Source organism: Acipenser ruthenus, chromosome 12 (assembly GCF_902713425.1).
Source record: "Acipenser ruthenus chromosome 12, fAciRut3.2 maternal haplotype, whole genome shotgun sequence".
In the NCBI taxonomy this organism is placed as follows: Eukaryota; Metazoa; Chordata; class Actinopteri; order Acipenseriformes; family Acipenseridae; genus Acipenser; species Acipenser ruthenus.
The window spans coordinates 42,672,853-42,691,151 of NC_081200.1; the positions used below are offsets into that span (position 1 = coordinate 42,672,853).

The following is an 18,299-nucleotide window of genomic DNA, read 5'->3' on the forward strand; positions in this document are numbered from 1 at the left end:
AGGGCTCCTAACCCAAACCCAAACCCTTTCACAGGACTGTCCCGAGGGCTCCAAACCCAAACCCTTTCACAGGACTGTCCTGAGAGCTCCTAACCCAAACCCAAACCCTTTCACAGGACTGTCCCGAGGGCTCCTAACCCAAACCCAAACCCTTTCACAGGACTGTCCCGAGGGCTCCAAACCCAAACCCTTTCACAGGACTGTCCCGGGAGCTCCTAACCCAAACCCAAACCCTTTCACAGGACTGTCCCGAGGCCTCCTAACCCAAACCCAAACCCTTTCACAGGACTGTCCCGAGGGCTCCTAACCCAAACCCTTTCACAGGACTGTCCCGAGAGCTCCTAACCCAAACCCAAACCCTTTCACAGGACTGTCCCAAGGGCTTCTAACCCAAACCCTTTCACAGGACTGTCCCGAGAGCTCCTAACCCAAACCCAAACCCTTTCACAGGACTGTCCCAAGGGCTTCTAACCCAAACCCTTTCACAGGACTGTCCCGAGAGCTCCTAACCCAAACCCAAACCCTTTCACAGGACTGTCCCGAGGGCTTCTAACCCAAACCCTTTCACAGGACTGTCCCGAGGGCTCCTAACCCAAACCCTTTCACAGGACTGTCCCCAGGGCTCCTAACCCAAACCCAAACCCTTTCACAGGACTGTCCTTAGGGCTCCTAACCCAAACCCTTTCACAGGACTGTCCTGAGGGCTCCTAAACCCTTTCACAGGACTGTCCCGAGGGCTCCTGACCCAAACCCTTTCACAGGACTGTCCCGAGAGCTACCTAACCCAAACCCTTTCACAGGACTGTCCCGAGAGCTCCTAACCCAAACCCTTTCACAGGACTGTCCCGAGGGCTCCTAACCCAAACCCTTTCACAGGACTGTCCCGAGAGCTCCGAACCCAAACCCTTTCACAGGACTGTCCTGAGGGCTCTCTCTGCACAGGGACACTGTTAAAAGCCTTCAAATATAGATTGGAAATGTTGTTTCTTAGCTAATGCAAATTAATTGCTGCAGGAGATTGCTGCAAAACCAAAACCTGGTTTTAACTGAGAGGGCGGTGTTGAAGGTGTAGAAAGGGTTCCTGTAAATGTGCACAGCACTGCACTGCACTGTACAGCACACCCCATCCCTGCACAGCACTGCACTGCACTGCACTGCACTGCACAGCAAGCCTGTAGGTGCCAGTGACCCCTCTTCTCCTCTGCAGGTGTGAACTGTGAAGTCATCCTGGCTCCCTGTGACCCGGATCCCTGCACCAACTCTGGGATCTGCCAGGCGTCTGCTGACTACTCGAGCTACTCCTGCCTGTGTGCCCCCGGCTGGCAAGGTAGGCTTGTGCCAGGGCTTCAGCCTGGGGAGTGGCATCCGTTTGAGAGTCTGTTGAGACCCTTTTGTCTTCTTAGGATTTTGAGTGAAGCTTCAGTCCTCTTGGTCAGGTCTTCTTCTTGTGTGTAAGAGAGATATTGTTTCCTAAATGAATGAAGGTTAATGAACAGATCAATTCATTTTCAGGTCAGCGATGTTCACAAGACGTCAACGAATGTGTCACCAACCCCTGTAAGAATGGCGCTGTGTGCCAGAACAGCCAGGGCAGCTACCAGTGCCAGTGCCGCCCTGGGTACACCGGGACCAACTGCGAGACCAACATCGATGATTGCGTGCCAAGTATGTGACCTGACAGGCTCATCGAAATAAGAGCTGCCTGCACTATGAGAGGGACTGGACATCATGCTTTATGATGGTTCATGTTAGTAGCTCTGCAGTGTGCTCATGCTTTATGATGGTTCATGTTAGTAGCTCTGCAGTTTGCTCGTGCATGATGTGCTCACACATGTAACACAGGGCTAGAGGCTCTGGCACCGCTAGACAGCGTGGTGATCTGTTAGGAATCGTTCCCATGATTAATGAAAGCACTGCAGCTCATTCAGTCCGTTGTGCCCCTCAGATCCGTGCCAGAATGGGGGCTCCTGTGTGGACGGCGTAAACTCGTTCTCATGCTCCTGCCTGCCGGGGTTCCACGAAGCCCACTGCCAGACGGAGGTGAACGAGTGCGACAGTCACCCCTGTCTGAACGGAGCCACCTGCAGCGACTATGTGAACAGCTACGCCTGCCAGTGCGCCCCGGGATTCAGCGGCATCCACTGTGAGAATAACATCCAGGAGTGCACAGACAGGTATGAGAGTGCTGGATCCTGCATTACACTGTGAGACCCTGCTGTCTGTCATCCCGGAGTGCACAGACAGGTATGAGAGTGCTGGATCCTGCATTACACTGTGAGACCCTGCTGTCTGTCATCCTGGGTGCACAGACAGGTATGAGAGTGCTGGATCCTGCATTACACTGTGAGACTCTGCTGTCTGTCATCCTGGGTGCACAGACAGGTATGAGAGTGCTGGATCCTGCATTACACTGTGAGACCCTGCTGTCTGTCATCCTGGGTGCACAGACAGGTATGAGAGTGCTGGACCCTGCATTACACTGTGAGACCCTGCTGGCACTGGTATGAGCAGCACTGGGACCCTGCTGTCTATCTCGGCCCGCTGGCACTGGTATGAGCAGCACTGGGACCCTGCTGTCTGTCTCAGCCCGCTGGCACTGGTATGAGCAGCACTGGTACCCTGCTGTCTGAATCAGCCCGCTGGCACTGGTATGAGCAGCACTGGGACCCTGCTGTCTGTCTCAGCCCGCTGGCACTGGTATGAGCAGCACTGGTACCCTGCTGTCTGAATCAGCCCGCTGGCACTGGTATGAGCAGCACTGGGACCCTGCTGTCTGTCTCAGCCCGCTGGCACACTCCTCTCAGCAGCAATCACGGCCTCTGCAGGCAGGGCAGATCATTGCTGATCCTGCTCTCCTGGAGAGCAAGGGGACCTTCTCCACCCTCCCCAAGTTCTATAATAAACTCTTGAGTTTCTGGTAAATGATACTGACCAGCTGTCCTTGTATTGTCTCAGCTCCTGTCTCAATAATGATACTGACCTGCAGTCCTTGTATTCTCTCAGCTCCTGTCTCAATAAGGATACTGACCTGCTGTCCTGTATTGTCTCAGCTCCTGTCTCAATAAGGATACTGACCTGCTGTCCTTGTATTGTCTCGGCTCCTGTCTCAATAAGGATACTGACCTGCTGTCTTGTATTGTCTCAGCTCCTGTCTCAATAATGGCACCTGTGTGGACGGGATCAACGCGTTCAGTTGCCGCTGCCGGCCGGGCTTCGCGGGCGCAGTGTGCCAGTACGAGATCAACGAGTGCGACTCCCAGCCCTGTCAGAACGGCGGAACCTGCATGGACGGACTGGGCACCTACCGCTGCTCCTGCCCCGCAGGCTACACTGGCAACAACTGCCAGGTGAGGAGCTGGAATCTGGGGCACTGACATGAAAGAGAGAGCACTGTGTCAAAACTGGAGAGCTACAATAAAGATGCAAACTGTACAGAAAAGGAAATGCTGGATTGAGTATCGGGATCATTTAGGGTCTGTCATTGTATTCAAAGTCAGCTAAATGAGGATTTTTCTTGGTGTCAGTTTTTCATGCTTAATGTACATGACTTGTTTTGGTTATAATCATGACTTGGTGTTGACTATAAGCTGTGGTACTTGTATTTGCCCACCTCAGATCCCCTCTGTACTGAATCCAGCTCTATTTGGATGCACAGCACAGCTTCGCGACCCCTCATCACTTGTCTGTGTTTTGTACCCTCTTTCTCACTCTGCAGACCTTGCTCAACCTGTGCATCACGTCCTTGTGTAACAACGGGGGCACCTGTGTGCAGGGGGGCCGGTCCTGGCGGTGCGAGTGTCCCAGTGACTGGACTGGCTTGTACTGCGACGTGCCCATGGTCTCCTGCGCAGTGGCTGCTGCTCGCAAACGTGAGGCTTCACGGGTTTCTTACTGTTCTTTTATTAATTCATGAGCAAGCAGAGGACATTGTTTAAGGCTGTACAATAAAAAGTCATCCAAGATATTCACTGAATGTGTGTGTGTGTGTGTATATATATGTATTATGGCTGCAGTGTTGGTCTCGCAGCTAAAGCACTGCTGTTGGTGTGTTGATGTTAGGTGTCAGCGTTGATCAGGTGTGCCAACACTCTGGAACATGCATCAATACGGGCAACACCCACCGGTGCCTTTGCCAGGCGGGCTACACCGGCAGCTACTGCGAGCTGGACGTGGACGAGTGCGCCTCGAACCCCTGCCACCACGCCGCTCGCTGCCAGGATCTGCAGGGGGGCTACCTGTGCCAGGTGAGGCTGACCCAATGTCGCAGCACGCCGGGGGACCCGCTGCAGCTCCACCAGCGCTTATGTCCTTGTTTTTGTCTCCACAGTGCCTGGCTGGGTACCAGGGGGTGAGCTGTGAGTACGAAGTGGACGAGTGCCAGTCCCAGCCCTGCAGAAACGGAGGCACCTGCTTCGACCTGGTGAACCGATTCACCTGCTCCTGCCCTCCCGGGACACACGGTGAGGAGACGCTCACACACTGAAACACAACGCCAAGGTGCACAGTCTGAGCTGGGACTGGGACAGTCTGTCAATAACTGGCAAAGCAGTCAGCTGACCCTGCTGATCATTGCTACCCTCTGTGGTACAAACATTGAGAAATCCTCAGCGCAAACCACAGAACACAGTAAATACTGGGTAATAGTCAGTGGATATGTTTTCATCAGGTGAAACTGCATCGACAGCATTGCTGTACCTGCAACGCATGCATCTCCACCGCTGTACTTCTGGATTGATTGACGATGGTAGTTAACATTACCGTATGTCTGGAAAGCCAGCGCCGACAGAATGAGAAAAAACAAACAAGGGGTTAAAATCGCGCCAATGTAATGTTCAAACTGTTCTGCTCGATGTTGCTGGTATTAATGTAGTGCATGTGCGTGTGCGCGTGCGCGTGTGTGTGTTGCAGGGCTGCAGTGTGAGATCAACGATGATGACTGTGCTCCAGATGCCCACCCCAGCGGGGGGCCGCGCTGCTTCAATGGAGGGCAGTGCATCGATGGCATCGGGGGCTACACCTGCAGCTGCCCCCCTGGCTTTGCTGGCCAGCACTGTGAGGGCGATGTCAACGAGTGTCTGTCCAGCCCCTGTGACCCCAAGGGCAGCCTTGACTGTGTCCAGAAAACCAACGACTACATGTGCAAGTGTCGGCACGGCTTCACAGGTGAAACACTCTTATTGTCCTAAATCCACGAGAGAGGGCAGCACTGCAAACACAGCTTTCGAACCCTCCCACGGTTTCTGTCATTCAAACTCTTCATCTTCACTGCAAAAACATAAAATCTCATTGCCCCTCATTGTCTCATTGCCCCTCACTGTAACACTGTCTCATTGCCCCTCACTGTCTCATTGCCCCTCACTGTCTCATTGCCCCTCACTGTAACACTGTCTCATTGCCCCTCACTGTCTCATTGCCCCTCACTGTAACACTGTCTCATTGCCCCTCACTGTCTCATTGCCCCTCACTGTCTCATTGCCCCTCATTGTCTCATTGCCCCTCACTGTAACACTGTCTCATTGCCCCTCATTGTCTCATTGCCCCTCACTGTAACACTGTCTCATTGCCCCTCACTGTCTCATTGCCCCTCACTGTAACACTGTCTCATTGCCCCTCACTGTCTCATTGCCCCTCACTGTAACACTGTCTCATTGCCCCTCACTGTCTCATTGCCCCTCACTGTCTCATTGCCCCTCACTGTCTCATTGCCCCTCACTGTAACACTGTCTCATTGCCCCTCACTGTCTCATTGCCCCTCACTGTAACACTGTCTCATTGCCCCTCACTGTAACACTGTCTCATTGCCCCTCACTGTCTCATTGCCCCTCATTGTCTCATTGCCCCTCACTGTCTCATTGCCCCTCACTGTAACACTGTCTCATTGCCCCTCACTGTCTCATTGCCCCTCACTGTCTCATTGCCCCTCACTGTAACGCTGTATTGTCTGGCAGGGCGTCACTGTGAGGCGGTCGTGGACCTGTGCCAGCTGAACCCATGTCAGAACAGTGGGGCGTGTTCTGTTGACCTCAACTCTCCACTTGGCTACGTCTGCCACTGCCGCTTGGTGAGCTGCCCTTAAGGAAATGGTTTCTGTTTGTTGCTGTGCTGTGCTGGTGGTGTTAATGTTAATGTACTGACTCTGAAATACCTTTTAGTTGCTGCTTTCTAGTTTAGTGTACAGGTGAGTAATGCAGATTCTCAGGGGAAGAGTACAAGCAGTAAATGTATCATGTGTGATTCTGTCTTCTCATGCTGCAGAAGGCCTGAGGGCTCATCAAAAGGTAAATCTGCTTTCAAAATGTCCGGGGATAAGGGTCTGTGCATCTTATGAAGCCTGTCATGGTTATTGCTTAGCAGAACATCTCAAATCATGGGACCTACTTTTGCATGAGATTTGCTTGACATGTGCTACGTGCTGTCAGCCCTGGTCATGCGGCCTTCTGCTCATATTGCGGATGGATACAGAAAAGTGCATTCAAAACTGCTTCTGAATTCTTTGTTTTCATTTGAAGGGCTTTGTTGGGAATAACTGTGAGTATAACCGATGTGGGCAGATTCGCTGCCAGAACAAGCAGGTTTGTGTGGAAACCTCGTCAGGCCCGCTGTGCCGCTGCCCGGAGGGACCCGAGGGAGCTCGGTGTGAGAATATGGGCTGTGCCAACCAACCCTGCAGGAACGGGGCCACCTGCCTAGCCCAGCCCCAGCCGCCCTACTACCAGTGTCAGTGCCCGGAGCACTTCGACGGGCGCGACTGTGACATCTACTCCACCCCGTCTCTCCGGGGCCCTAAAACAGACTGCCCGATCCCACAGTGCGCCCACAAGGCTGACGATGGCGTCTGTGACACGCAGTGCAACAACCACGAGTGTGGCTGGGACAGCGGGGACTGCTCCCTGCACTTCCCCGCCCCCTGGAAGAAGTGCGCCCCCGAGCGGCGCTGCTGGGAGCTGTTCAACAACGACATGTGCGACGAGCAGTGCAACACTCCAGAGTGCTTCTTCGACAGCTACGAGTGCCAGAGCAGAGGCAGGACCTGCAAGTGAGTGCAGAGCACAGCCAGTCACACCGAGCTCAAACACAGAGTGGAATGAGGTCCTGAGGGTGCTCTTAGCTTTGTGATGCATCATAAGATAAACTCCTGTGTGGAGGGTGTCTTTTTGTACAAGAGATGTAGTTTGGAGGTTTGAGCAGGAGGTGACATCTCTTACAAAATCAGACTCCCTAAACACAACGCATTCAACCAGCCCCCTGTTGCAGCCCCCCGTTTTATTTGCTGTTTAAGTAACTTTGTAATAACCTTCAGTCGTTTACAAATATTCATCAGTAAAGAGTTGCAACAAATACTCTCTTCACTCTTGCAAAAGAATGATCGTGACCACGCTACCTGCAGTGGTGCTTAGATCAGTGAGCCTTACAGTTTGAGCTTCAGTGGAGGATTCAGTAGCATTACTATGAATACTTACAGTTTGAGCTTCAGTGGAGGATTCAGTAGCATTACTATTATTATTATTATTATTATTATTTATTTCTTAGCAGACGCCCTTATCCAGGGCGACTTACAATCGTAAGCAAATGCATTTCAACTATCACAGTACAAGTAATAATACAATTAAGAGCAAGATAAATACAATGACTTTGGTTCAAGCAAGTACAAGTATATGACAAAATACGATTCAATAACGGAGCAGATAACAGTGTCAGTGATAGTTACATCAGGATATGATTAAATACAAAATACTACAGATTAAACACTTGGCAGATTACAGTACTCTGAAGTACAGGATTAAATGCAGTAAAATAGGGGGCAGATAAGAGCAAGTAAAGCGCATTTAAGGAAGGGTGATAGTGTCCCAGGGGAAAAACAGAGGAGTTCTACAGGTGCTGTCTGAAGAGGTGAGTCTTAAGGAGGCGCCGGAATGTGGTCAGGGACTGGGCAGTCCTGACATCTGTAGGAAGGTCATTCCACCACTGCGGAGTGAGGGTGGAGAAGGAGCGGGCTCTGGAGGCAGGGGAGCGTAGAGGAGGTAGAGCCAGTCTTCTAGTGCAGGCGGAGCGGAGAGATCGAGTGGGGGTGTAGGGAGAGATGAGGGTCTGGAGGTAGCTGGGTGCAGTCTGGTCAAGGCATCTGTAGGCTAGTACAAGAGTCTTGAACTGGATGCGAGCGGTGATCGGGAGCCAGTGGAGTGAGCGGAGTAGTGGAGTTGCATGGGAGAAGCGAGGCAGAGAGAACACCAGGGGGGCAGCGGAGTTCTGGATGAGCTGGAGCGGACGGGTGGCGGACGCAGGGAGGCCAGCCAGGAGGGAGTTGCAGTAGTCTAGGCGGGAGAGTACCAAGGCCTGGACCAGGAGCTGGGTGGCATAGTTGGTGAGGAAGGGTCGGATTCTTCGGATGTTGCTCAGGAAGAATCGGCAAGTGCGTGCCAGAGTGGAGATGTGCTGGGAATAAGAGAGGCAGGGGTCCAGGGTGACTCCGAGGTTCTTAGCGGAGGAAGAGGGACAGAGTGTGGTAGATTCCAGAGGAACAGAGATAGAGAGATCAGAGGAGGGGGAGGAGGAGGGAAAGAAAAGGAGGTCAGATTTAGAGAGGTTGAGTTTGAGGTGATGTGAGTGCATCCAGGAGGAAATAGCAGACAGACAGGTAGAGATACAGGAGGGGATGGTGGATGAATACTTGTCCCTTTTCCCTGCAGGTATCAGGATTACTGCATCAATCACTACGCTGACAGGCACTGTGACCAGGGCTGCAACACAGAGGAGTGTGGCTGGGACGGGCTGGACTGCTCGGAGGACACGCCCCAGCGGCTGGAGGCCACGCTGGTCATCGTGGTGCTGCTGCAGCCCGAGGAGCTGCTGGGAGAGCTGCCCCACTTCCTGCACACGCTGGGCACGCTGCTCCGCACAAACCTGCGCCTCAAGCTGGACCCCCAGAACAGGCCCATGCTGTACCCCTACTACGGCAGGGAGGACGAGGAGCCCACCCGCGGCACGAGCAGGGGCCGGCGCTCCCTGGAGCTGGGGAAGGAGGTCGTGGGGTAAGTCTCACCCAGTGTACACCAGCCTGGGAGCTGCTACTGTCCAGATGCTAACTGTGATGAAAAGAAACACTGATTGAGAGTGTGAGTGTGAGGGAGAGAGAGTGAGAGAGAGTGTGAGTGTGAGGGACAGTGAGGGAGAGTGAGTGTGAGAGACTGAGTGTGAGACAGTGAGCGAGAGTGAGAGTGAGTGAGTGAGTGTGAGAGACTGAGAGTGAGTGAGTGAGTGTGAGAGACAGTGAGGGAGTGTGAGAGAGAGAGAGGTGTGAGGGAGAGTGAGTGTGAGAGACAGTGAGCGAGAGTGAGTGAGTGTGAGAGACAGTGCGAGTGAGTGAGTGTGTGTAAGAGTTACCCCAGATGATCACTGTGCTTCTTATGATTTGAACACTGAGGACTACAGTGTATAAAGCTGTGAGTCGACCAGGAGATACAGTGGCTGCTGCTGTCAGGGAGAAAAGACTCCTGATTGCTGCTTCTTGTTCTTCCCTCTCAGTTCCAAGGTGTACCTGGAGATTGATAACCGCCAGTGTGTTCACAATTCCAATGACTGCTTTTCTACAACAGACCAGGCTGCTGCGTTCATAGCTGCTCAGGCAGTCAAGGGCAGCCTCCCTCTCCCAGTCATCTCCGTCTGGAGTAAGTAACCAGTCCTCTCTGTCTGGAGTAAGCGACCACAGGCACACAAACAGATCTTTAACAATCTCATAGAAAAGCAGAGCGAGGCAGTCAGGACAGCCTTGCAGGGTATTCTGGGGAGTACAAGAATCGTATTGGAGTTAACACTTTCAAATCACATTACTGTAACTTTGAACATGTGTGTAAGGCCCTACAATCTGCATCTTTGTTTTGAATAGAAACGTTCTCTTGCTGGGCATTATGCAGTATACATCCCCTCCCGTTTCCTGCTAGCAATGACAGCAGAAGCCCATTCTGTCCCTTTGGAGTGTCAGTGAAGCAGCGTTCTGTTCTCTGCAGGCCAGCCGGAGGCTGAAAGTCAGCAGCACTACCTGTACCTGCTGGCCCTGGCGGGGGCTGTGATCCTGGGGCTCCTGGTCCTGGGTGTGGTCGTGGTGAAGAGCAAGCGCAAGCACGGCACGCTGTGGGTCCCCGAGGGGTTCCTGCCCAAGAAGGACCGCAAGCGGCGCGAGCCTGTGGGCCAGGATGACCTCGGAATGAAGTAGGGCTCCTATCTGTAGTGAAATACAATGCAACTGATGGTACTGCTTTCACAAGTGCATGCTTTTAAAGCAAGGCTTTTAGTAGCATCAGCTGGCACATGTTCATGACATTTCTGAGGTTCCTAAATGCCTCTGTAGTACCCCGAATCTTCCCTGCATGTCTTCTTTTCACAGGAACCTGGTGACCCCACAAGATGAAGAGAGCATGATGTATGCCAATCAGAACGAGCGCTGGCTTGAGGACCGGCCCGAAGCCAAAAAGAAAAAGGTACTGGTGTCACTTCTATGCCTTGCTGGGACTCCTGTCAGTCCTCGATGGGATCAATGTATCTGGACAAGGCTACCCAGCCATCAGCAGCACAGAGGTTTAAGAGATAAGTGCTGTCTATCCCGCAGGTTCCTGATCTTTTGTAGACTCCCCTGTGCAGGCTGTGAAAGCTGCAGGAGGTGCCACTGTGTCTACAGTGTAACCCCAGGGGTGGGAATGTGTCCCCAGTTTCTCATGCATCTTTAGATGGCTGTCTAATCTCTACTTGTTTTCGGTCAGACTGAGGACCAGGCCCTCCTCCCTGAAGGCGAGGGGACGGTGGACCGCCGGCAGTGGACGCTTCAGCACCTGGAGGCAGCCGACATCCGCATGACCCCCTCGCTGGCACTGACCCCCCCGCAGGCGGAGCAGGAGCTGGACTGCATGGACGTCAATGTCAGAGGACCAGGTACCCTCTGATTCCACTTTACTTCGGAACATACACCTCCTATAATATAAGGGTGCAAGAGAATTCGTATTGAGGGCAGCTTTAAGTCTGCAGTATTAACTTGTGGTATAGCTCCCAGGTGATTAAGGACACAAGAAAGGGATCCAGTGGATTCTGTAGTGCACTCGGTATGTGTTTCAGAGCTGTACATACTGCACCCGTAGTGTGGACTGCAGCATCAATATACTCTTGTTCTTTGCTCACTAAACAAGTATGTCAGTGGTCACCTATATCGTACACCACGGCTGTACATAATAAAATCACAGCTATCCTTGTCATGCAAAGACACACCAGAACCTCCATCCCCCTGTCAGTATTTCTTCCAAACAGAAGATGATGTTTCTTTGCTTCCCTTGCAGACGGCTTCACCCCCTTGATGCTGGCATCCTTGCGAGTGGTTGGTCCCGATGTCTCTGAGGAGGAGGAGGACGAGGATGAAGAGGAGGGCGACGACTCTGCTGCCAATGTAATCACAGACCTGATCTGCCAGGGAGCCACCCTGGTGGCGCAGACGGACCGCACCGGTGAGACCGCGCTCCACCTGGCAGCCCGCTACGCCCGGGCCGATGCTGCCAAGCGCCTGCTGGACTCCGGAGCGGACGGCAACGCCCAGGACAACACAGGCCGCTCGCCGCTGCACTGCGCTGTGGCAGCCGACGCACAGGGAGTCTTCCAGGTACGAGGGCTGGACAAACTGTCCCAGGGGCCACTTCTCACTGGAGCCACTCAAAATACCTAATAATATAATCTGTGGCAGGGGCCACTTCTCACTGGAACCAGTCAACACGCCAATAATATAATCTGTGACGGGCCACTTCTCATTGGAACCAGTCAACACACCAATAATATAATCTGTGGCAGGGGCCACTTCTCACTGGAACCAGTCAACACGCCAATAATATAATCTGTGACAGGGGCCACTTCTCATTGGAACCAGTCAACACACCAATAATATAATCTGTGGCAGGGGCCACTTCTCACTGGAACCAGTCAACACGCCAATAATATAATCTGTGACAGGGGCCACTTCTCATTGGAACCAGTCAACACACCAATAATATAATCTGTGACAGGGACCACTTCTTACTGGAACCAGTCAACACGCCAATAATATAATCTGTTGCCCAAGCACAGCATAACTGGGGGTAGTGGTGGCTTTGTTCTTCGTTAGCCGTTTCCTAGCAGGGGTATTCGGGGTTGTATAGTGGTTGAACCCCCTGAAGAAGTGTGTTGAGATGAAGCCTGTTTCTCCTCTCAGATTCTCATCCGTAACCGTGCCACAGACCTGGATGCCCGTATGAACGATGGCACCACCCCGCTGATCCTGGCTGCTCGCCTCGCGGTGGAGGGCATGGTGGAAGAGCTCATCAACTGCCACGCTGATGTCAACGCCGTGGACGATCACGGTACGCAGGTCCACGGCTCTCTTTGAAAAGGCCGCTCTGTCATGGTCTCTTTGACTGCTTGTCTCACTGTTCTGTTTCCTCTGCAGGAAAGTCGTCTCTGCACTGGGCTGCAGCTGTCAACAATGTCGAAGCCACGCTGGTGCTGCTGAAGAACGGAGCCAACCGCGACATGCAGGACAACAAGGTGAGCGCACTGCCCTACAGCTTACGGCTCTGTGTGACCAGCAGGCAAGCTAGTCCTAGTGAGGTGATATATGAGACAATTCGAAATCTGTGCACAACCTGTTTGCAATATCCCATTATGTTACATTTTAGCTAATCTTCATAAGTGCTCATCCCGGTTGAATAAAAGTTAGCAAGGGTGTTTCCTAGTGCAAATAAATCATGATTAGCTACTTCCGCATTTCTATGTTGGGCACTATTTGGTTCAGGTTTTTGCGATGCAAGGTTTCTTGTCATATAGATATAGATATAGGTCATGTTAAAGTGCTTTCCAGTGGTTTTGAATCAGGCAGTGAAGTATGTTATTAAAGTTCCTATTACTGAGAGCCCAGCTCCATGTTTCTTCTTGTCGTTCCCTGTGTCTAGGAGGAGACCCCGCTCTTTCTCGCCGCGCGAGAGGGCAGCTTCCAGGTGGCTCAGGTGCTGCTGGATCACTTCTCTAACCGGGACATCACAGACCACATGGACCGGCTGCCCCGGGACATCGCGCAGGAGCGCATGCACCATGACATCGTGAGGCTGCTGGACGAGTACAACATGGTGCGCAGTCCTCACGGGGCGGGGGGCCACATGGTGGGCGTCATGTGTGGCCCCAACGGCTCCTTCCTCAGCCTGCGCCAAGCCCCTCAGGGGAAGAAGGCAAGACGTGCCAACACCAAGACCCCAGGCAGCACCCCCAACCTGGGCAAGGACCTGAAAGAGGTCAAGGCCCGTCGACGGAAGAAATCCCCGGGAGAGAACAAGGGCCACCTGTCAGAGAGCTCGGTTACCCTGTCCCCCGTCGACTCCCTTGAATCTCCCCACGCCTACATCTCAGACAACAGCTCCCACCCCCACCTGACAGCCCCGGGGGCGCAGCAGCATCCCCAGCACACCCTCTCCCTCGCTAGCCTGAGCGAGCAGCATGCCTACAGCCACGGCTCCAGCACCATCCTGCCCCCTGTCAGCCACATGCTGTCCCAGCACGGCCTGGGCATGGGGAGGGCGGGCCAGCACGGCCCTTCAGAGTGGATGGGGCTGCCCAGCTCGGGCTACGGCCAAATGTTCGGGGTCCTCCACCATCACCAGGCCACGGGCTCTCACCCCAGCATGCACCAGCAGGGCATGATGGCGCCCATGAACGTCACCATGGCGCGGGAGCAGCTGCCGTCGATAGTTGCCTTTCAAATGATGCCAAACTCGGCCAGCCAGCAGCATGTGAATCAGCAGCAGCAGCACAGACCCTCTCCGCATGTTCAGAACCACTGCGCACAGAACATGGGCGGCGGCTCCCTGTATCAGGGCTCTGATATGGGCCACCCCGCTGCCCAGATGCCCAACAACCTGATGCCCCAGCAAGATGGCCAGAGGGCAGCAGCGCTCCCTCAATACCAACCTCTTCAGAGCTCTGTGGATAAATACCCCACGCCCCCATCGCAGCACAGCTACCCCTCCACCTCGGAGAACACGCCCGGTCACAGCAAGCCCGGCCCGAGCGAGCACCCCTACCTCACCCCCTCGCCAGAGTCCCCAGACCAGTGGTCCAGCTCCTCCCCCCACTCCGCCTCCGACTGGTCCGACGTCACCACCAGCCCCACCTCCATGAGCCAGCTGCAGCCCAGCGGCGCCCACATTCCCGAGCAGCAGAGGAGCAGCATGCAGGCGTTTGCATGAAGGAGACTCCAGTTCTAACGAACACGCTTTACAAGCAAATGAAGGCTGGGAGATGAAGAAGAAATGAACAAAGAGATCCAAAGGCTTGTGTGAAGCGAGTTGCATCTGCTTCCAGACATGCTGTCTGGTCTTAATCAGCTGGTTTGAACTTCAGTGCGAGTCCTTTTGCTTTTGTTTCTTCTGAAGGATGTTTTTTGATGTCAAATTCACCGTCTGCCTTTCTCTTATAAAAGGAACAGCGAGCTGGTATTTTTTTTTTATATGGATTTCAAGATTTGGGGTATTCTTTAATAATAATAATAATAATAATAATAATAATAATAATAATAATAATAATAATAATAATAATAATAATGAGTATTGCACTTGCTGTATAACCAGCCCATCAGCAGCAGTGTGCATTAGAAAGGTTTGTCCTGGCTAGAGACCACAGGGACCATTCATGGTTCATATAGACTCCTTTGCAACTAAAGAATAAAAAGCTCTATTTCGGCCAGATCTAAAATAATAATTTCTATTTAACTTTTGAAATGTGGCAAGCGAATGATTGGTTTTGTACCCCCTGGAGACCACACTACATTGACCCAGAACACACAGTCCCGGCATTCCAGACCAGGACAGCCAAGGGGGGCTCCTCTGAGGACACAGGACAGCCAAGTCGTTTCACACACAAGCTGTTTGTTTCCGGGTGTGGTGGGATGTGACAAACAGCTGCTGGGACGAAACATGCTTCCTTTTTTGTTTTCTTGCCTTCATGAAGAAACACAGTTCAAATGTTGGAAGAGTCAAGTAAATAAAAAGACTCACAAGGTCACAGACTTTGCATAAACACTTTGAAATGTTTCGTGTCTCTTGCTCTGGTACTTACGATGGAAATGTTTGCTATATTTTTCATACATGTTTTTGTATATTGTTTTCTTTCAGTGTAAATGGTTCCAGAGTTTTATTTTAGATCATTTAGAATGAAACAATGTCACTTTGAAATGATTTGCACTGTGATTAGTGTGATAGCCCTTTTTAAGCTATATCAGAAGAATCTTTTTCATGCCAAATCACTAGAACCCTTACAGACCGAGGCGCAGGCTCGAGGCTTTCAAGAAAGAAAAATAAACACAAAGGATCAAATCAGACTTTTTATTTAGCAGATCTTTAATTGCTGTTAAAATGTGACACCCAAAATGCAAATGAAAGTGCGTTGATGCGTCTCATTGTCTTGGCAGGGCTGAAGTCATGCGATGCTGCGTCTCATTGTCTCGGCAGTACCAGCAGTGAAGGGGGAGTCTTAGACATTTAGACAATCATTACTATGCACTTATGGTATGCATGTTGTAGGAACAGCAATTCTGTCTTGTATATCGCTATGCATTGTTGCCATTACACAGGAAGTAGGAGCAAGGCTGGCATCTCATACCTGGAGGACTCAGAAGAGTCCAATACCTGAGCAATCCCGCTGAAACCCAGTAACACGACCCCTTGAATGAGAACAATCCAATACCTGAGCAATCCCGCTGAAACCCAGTAACACGACCCCTTGAATGAGAACAAAGCGTTGAGCTGGTAGGGGGCTTCTACTGAAGGATATTCATTATTATTATTATTATTATTATTATTATTATTATTATTATTATTATTATTATTAGAAACCAAAAATGCTTAGTTTGTTCTTGTAAAGGAATGCTGGCATTGTAATTTGTTTAAAAATTGAGTGTTAGTCCACAGAAAGGGTCTGAATGAAACGCTGAACTGGAATACTACCAGTGACATTAAAAGGCAAAGCCATACGCCAGATCCATGGCCATATCACAATGCATGAGTTATTGAAGAAGGGTTTAGAAAAGAGTTTTTGAGGAATACATGAAGTTTCATTTTCACAGAAGTTATTTTTTGTTGGTATCTTTACAACGCAGTTTATTCTGTGAAAAGGTCATGAATTGAAACACTGAGCTGTTTGGGTTATGAGTTGGGACTGGGTTGAAATGGGGATTACAGCTCAGCACTGCGGCACGAGGAACTGGAGACGTAGTGCTTTTAACAAGGACACTGAAATCTCTTCTGCTTCGGGGGGTTCAGGTTACAGGTTTGAAACTATACAGCTGAACCTGTATTGAGGAATCAGAGCCAGAGACTTGGACTCTGGCTAAATGAAGGTGGAGCCACTAATCTCCATTCCGGGAGATGTTTTGTTCTGCTAGTCTACTCTCTGTGGCATTCCTGTTTGGAACAATGTTGTAATAATATGTTTCACAAAATGCAAGTCCAAGTTCACAGAATAGGATGCATTCACCTCAGTACTTTTGTCAAGCTTACATATGTAATAAACAGCTCCTAATATTTTGCATATAATGTGTTTACTAAATGCTTATTCATGTTATATGAAGTAGTTTTCTCATTTAAAATAGAAGGAACTCTTGTTTTTAAATAAAGCCTGTTTCGTATGAATTGTGTTTTGTTTGTTCTGTTTAATTCTAGAGGAAAGGCTGTTTGCATTACTCTATTAATAAAGCATCTTGACAGCAGGAGTTTGCAGCAGTGCAATTATTACCCAATAACTACCCCAATGCAATTATTACCCAATAACTACCCAATGCAATTATTACCCAATAACTACCCAATGCAATTATTACCCAATAACTACCCAATGCAATTATTACACAATAACTACCCCAGTGCAATTATTACCCAATAACTACCCAATGCAATTATTACACAATAACTACCCAATGCAATTATTACACAATAACTACCCCAGTGCAATTATTAACCAGTAACTACCCAGTGCAATTATTACCCAATAACTACCCAGTGCAATTATTACCCAATAACTACCCCAGTGCAATTATTACCCAATAACTACCCCAGTGCAACTATTTCTGTGTTATCTAAACGGCTCAGAGCTGCACACAGCAATGGCTGCAGGTCTTCCACAGCAGCAACGTTCTTTGTGTCGTCAGGATTCAGAACAGATCGCGCCACCTCTACGGTTATTTTAAAATGAACTTACAAAATCTATGAGGCACCGTGACTGGGGCAAGAGAGCAATGCACTCCCCGTGACTGGAGCAAGAGAGCAATGCACTCCCCGTGACTGGAGCAAGAGAGCAATGCACTCCCCGTGACTGGAGCAAGAGAGCAATGCACTCCCTGTGACTGGAGCAAGAGAGCAATGCACTCCCCGTGACTGCAGCAAGAGAGCAATGCACTCCCCGTGACTGCAGCAAGAGAGCAATGCACTTCCGGTGACGGATCTGAACTTTGTGATTATTAACTCACTCATTTGAAGTTGTCATTATTTGTATTACTATTATTATTATAACTCTGCTCCTACCAATGCCTTTCTTCCTAAATCATTTTATATTGTGGCCCTGCTGTGGTGGAAATGAACTCAAACAGGTAAGCTGGGAAAGTGACAGGTGAATCTCTATAAACCACAAACAGCAAACAAACTGCAAAAAGAAACATCTAGTGTAAGCCATCGATATCTCTGAAGAATCGAGTAGGATGCTGGGAAAACTGGACAAGCCTTATATATACTGTATACTGTGTGTGTGATATATATATATATATATATATATACATATACATATACATATACATATATATATATATATATATATATATATATATATATATATATATATATATATATATATATATATACACACACACAGATGGGTCTAAAAATACAGATAATGGTGGGGTTGGAGCAGCTTATTACATTCCAGAATCTGAGGTAGGAAAATGTGTTCGTATTACAGATAACGTGTCTATTATGACGGCTGAACTCATAGGGATTATTTTGGCATTACAATGGATTGTAGAGGTTAAGGTAGAGAGGGCAGTATTGTTTCAGATTCGTTATCAGGGCTACAGGCAATTAAGAATGAAGGAACAGGAGATAGGAGGGATTTAGTACAGGAGGTAATGTATGTAGTGTCGGAATGTGCGTGTTTAGGATTGCATGTGGATTCCAGCGCATACAGGAATAGAAGGGAATGAGAGGGCAGATGGGTCAGCAAAATTGGCAGTGAAGAAAGTGAATGTGGGTATGGATGTTCAT

General features: G+C 50.3%; 1 protein-coding gene across 1 annotated transcript in view; it reads left to right on the forward strand.

The window, feature by feature from the left end:
* Positions 1 to 16,682, forward strand: part of LOC117973198 (neurogenic locus notch homolog protein 2-like) — a 44,885-nt gene extending 28,203 nt beyond the window's left edge. The window contains exons 16-34 of the mRNA XM_059035256.1: positions 1,208 to 1,327; positions 1,513 to 1,665; positions 1,946 to 2,174; positions 3,146 to 3,347; positions 3,716 to 3,869; positions 4,060 to 4,244; positions 4,328 to 4,460; positions 4,909 to 5,163; positions 5,949 to 6,061; positions 6,510 to 7,036; positions 8,688 to 9,029; positions 9,523 to 9,665; positions 10,005 to 10,206; positions 10,382 to 10,475; positions 10,755 to 10,923; positions 11,322 to 11,638; positions 12,221 to 12,368; positions 12,455 to 12,552; positions 12,957 to 16,682. Coding sequence (XP_058891239.1) covers positions 1,208 to 1,327; positions 1,513 to 1,665; positions 1,946 to 2,174; positions 3,146 to 3,347; positions 3,716 to 3,869; positions 4,060 to 4,244; positions 4,328 to 4,460; positions 4,909 to 5,163; positions 5,949 to 6,061; positions 6,510 to 7,036; positions 8,688 to 9,029; positions 9,523 to 9,665; positions 10,005 to 10,206; positions 10,382 to 10,475; positions 10,755 to 10,923; positions 11,322 to 11,638; positions 12,221 to 12,368; positions 12,455 to 12,552; positions 12,957 to 14,243 — 4,871 coding nt within the window. The 3' untranslated portion in view covers positions 14,244 to 16,682. The remainder of the gene's footprint in view (positions 1 to 1,207; positions 1,328 to 1,512; positions 1,666 to 1,945; positions 2,175 to 3,145; positions 3,348 to 3,715; positions 3,870 to 4,059; positions 4,245 to 4,327; positions 4,461 to 4,908; positions 5,164 to 5,948; positions 6,062 to 6,509; positions 7,037 to 8,687; positions 9,030 to 9,522; positions 9,666 to 10,004; positions 10,207 to 10,381; positions 10,476 to 10,754; positions 10,924 to 11,321; positions 11,639 to 12,220; positions 12,369 to 12,454; positions 12,553 to 12,956) is intronic.
* The last annotated feature ends 1,617 nt before the right edge of the window (positions 16,683 to 18,299 follow it).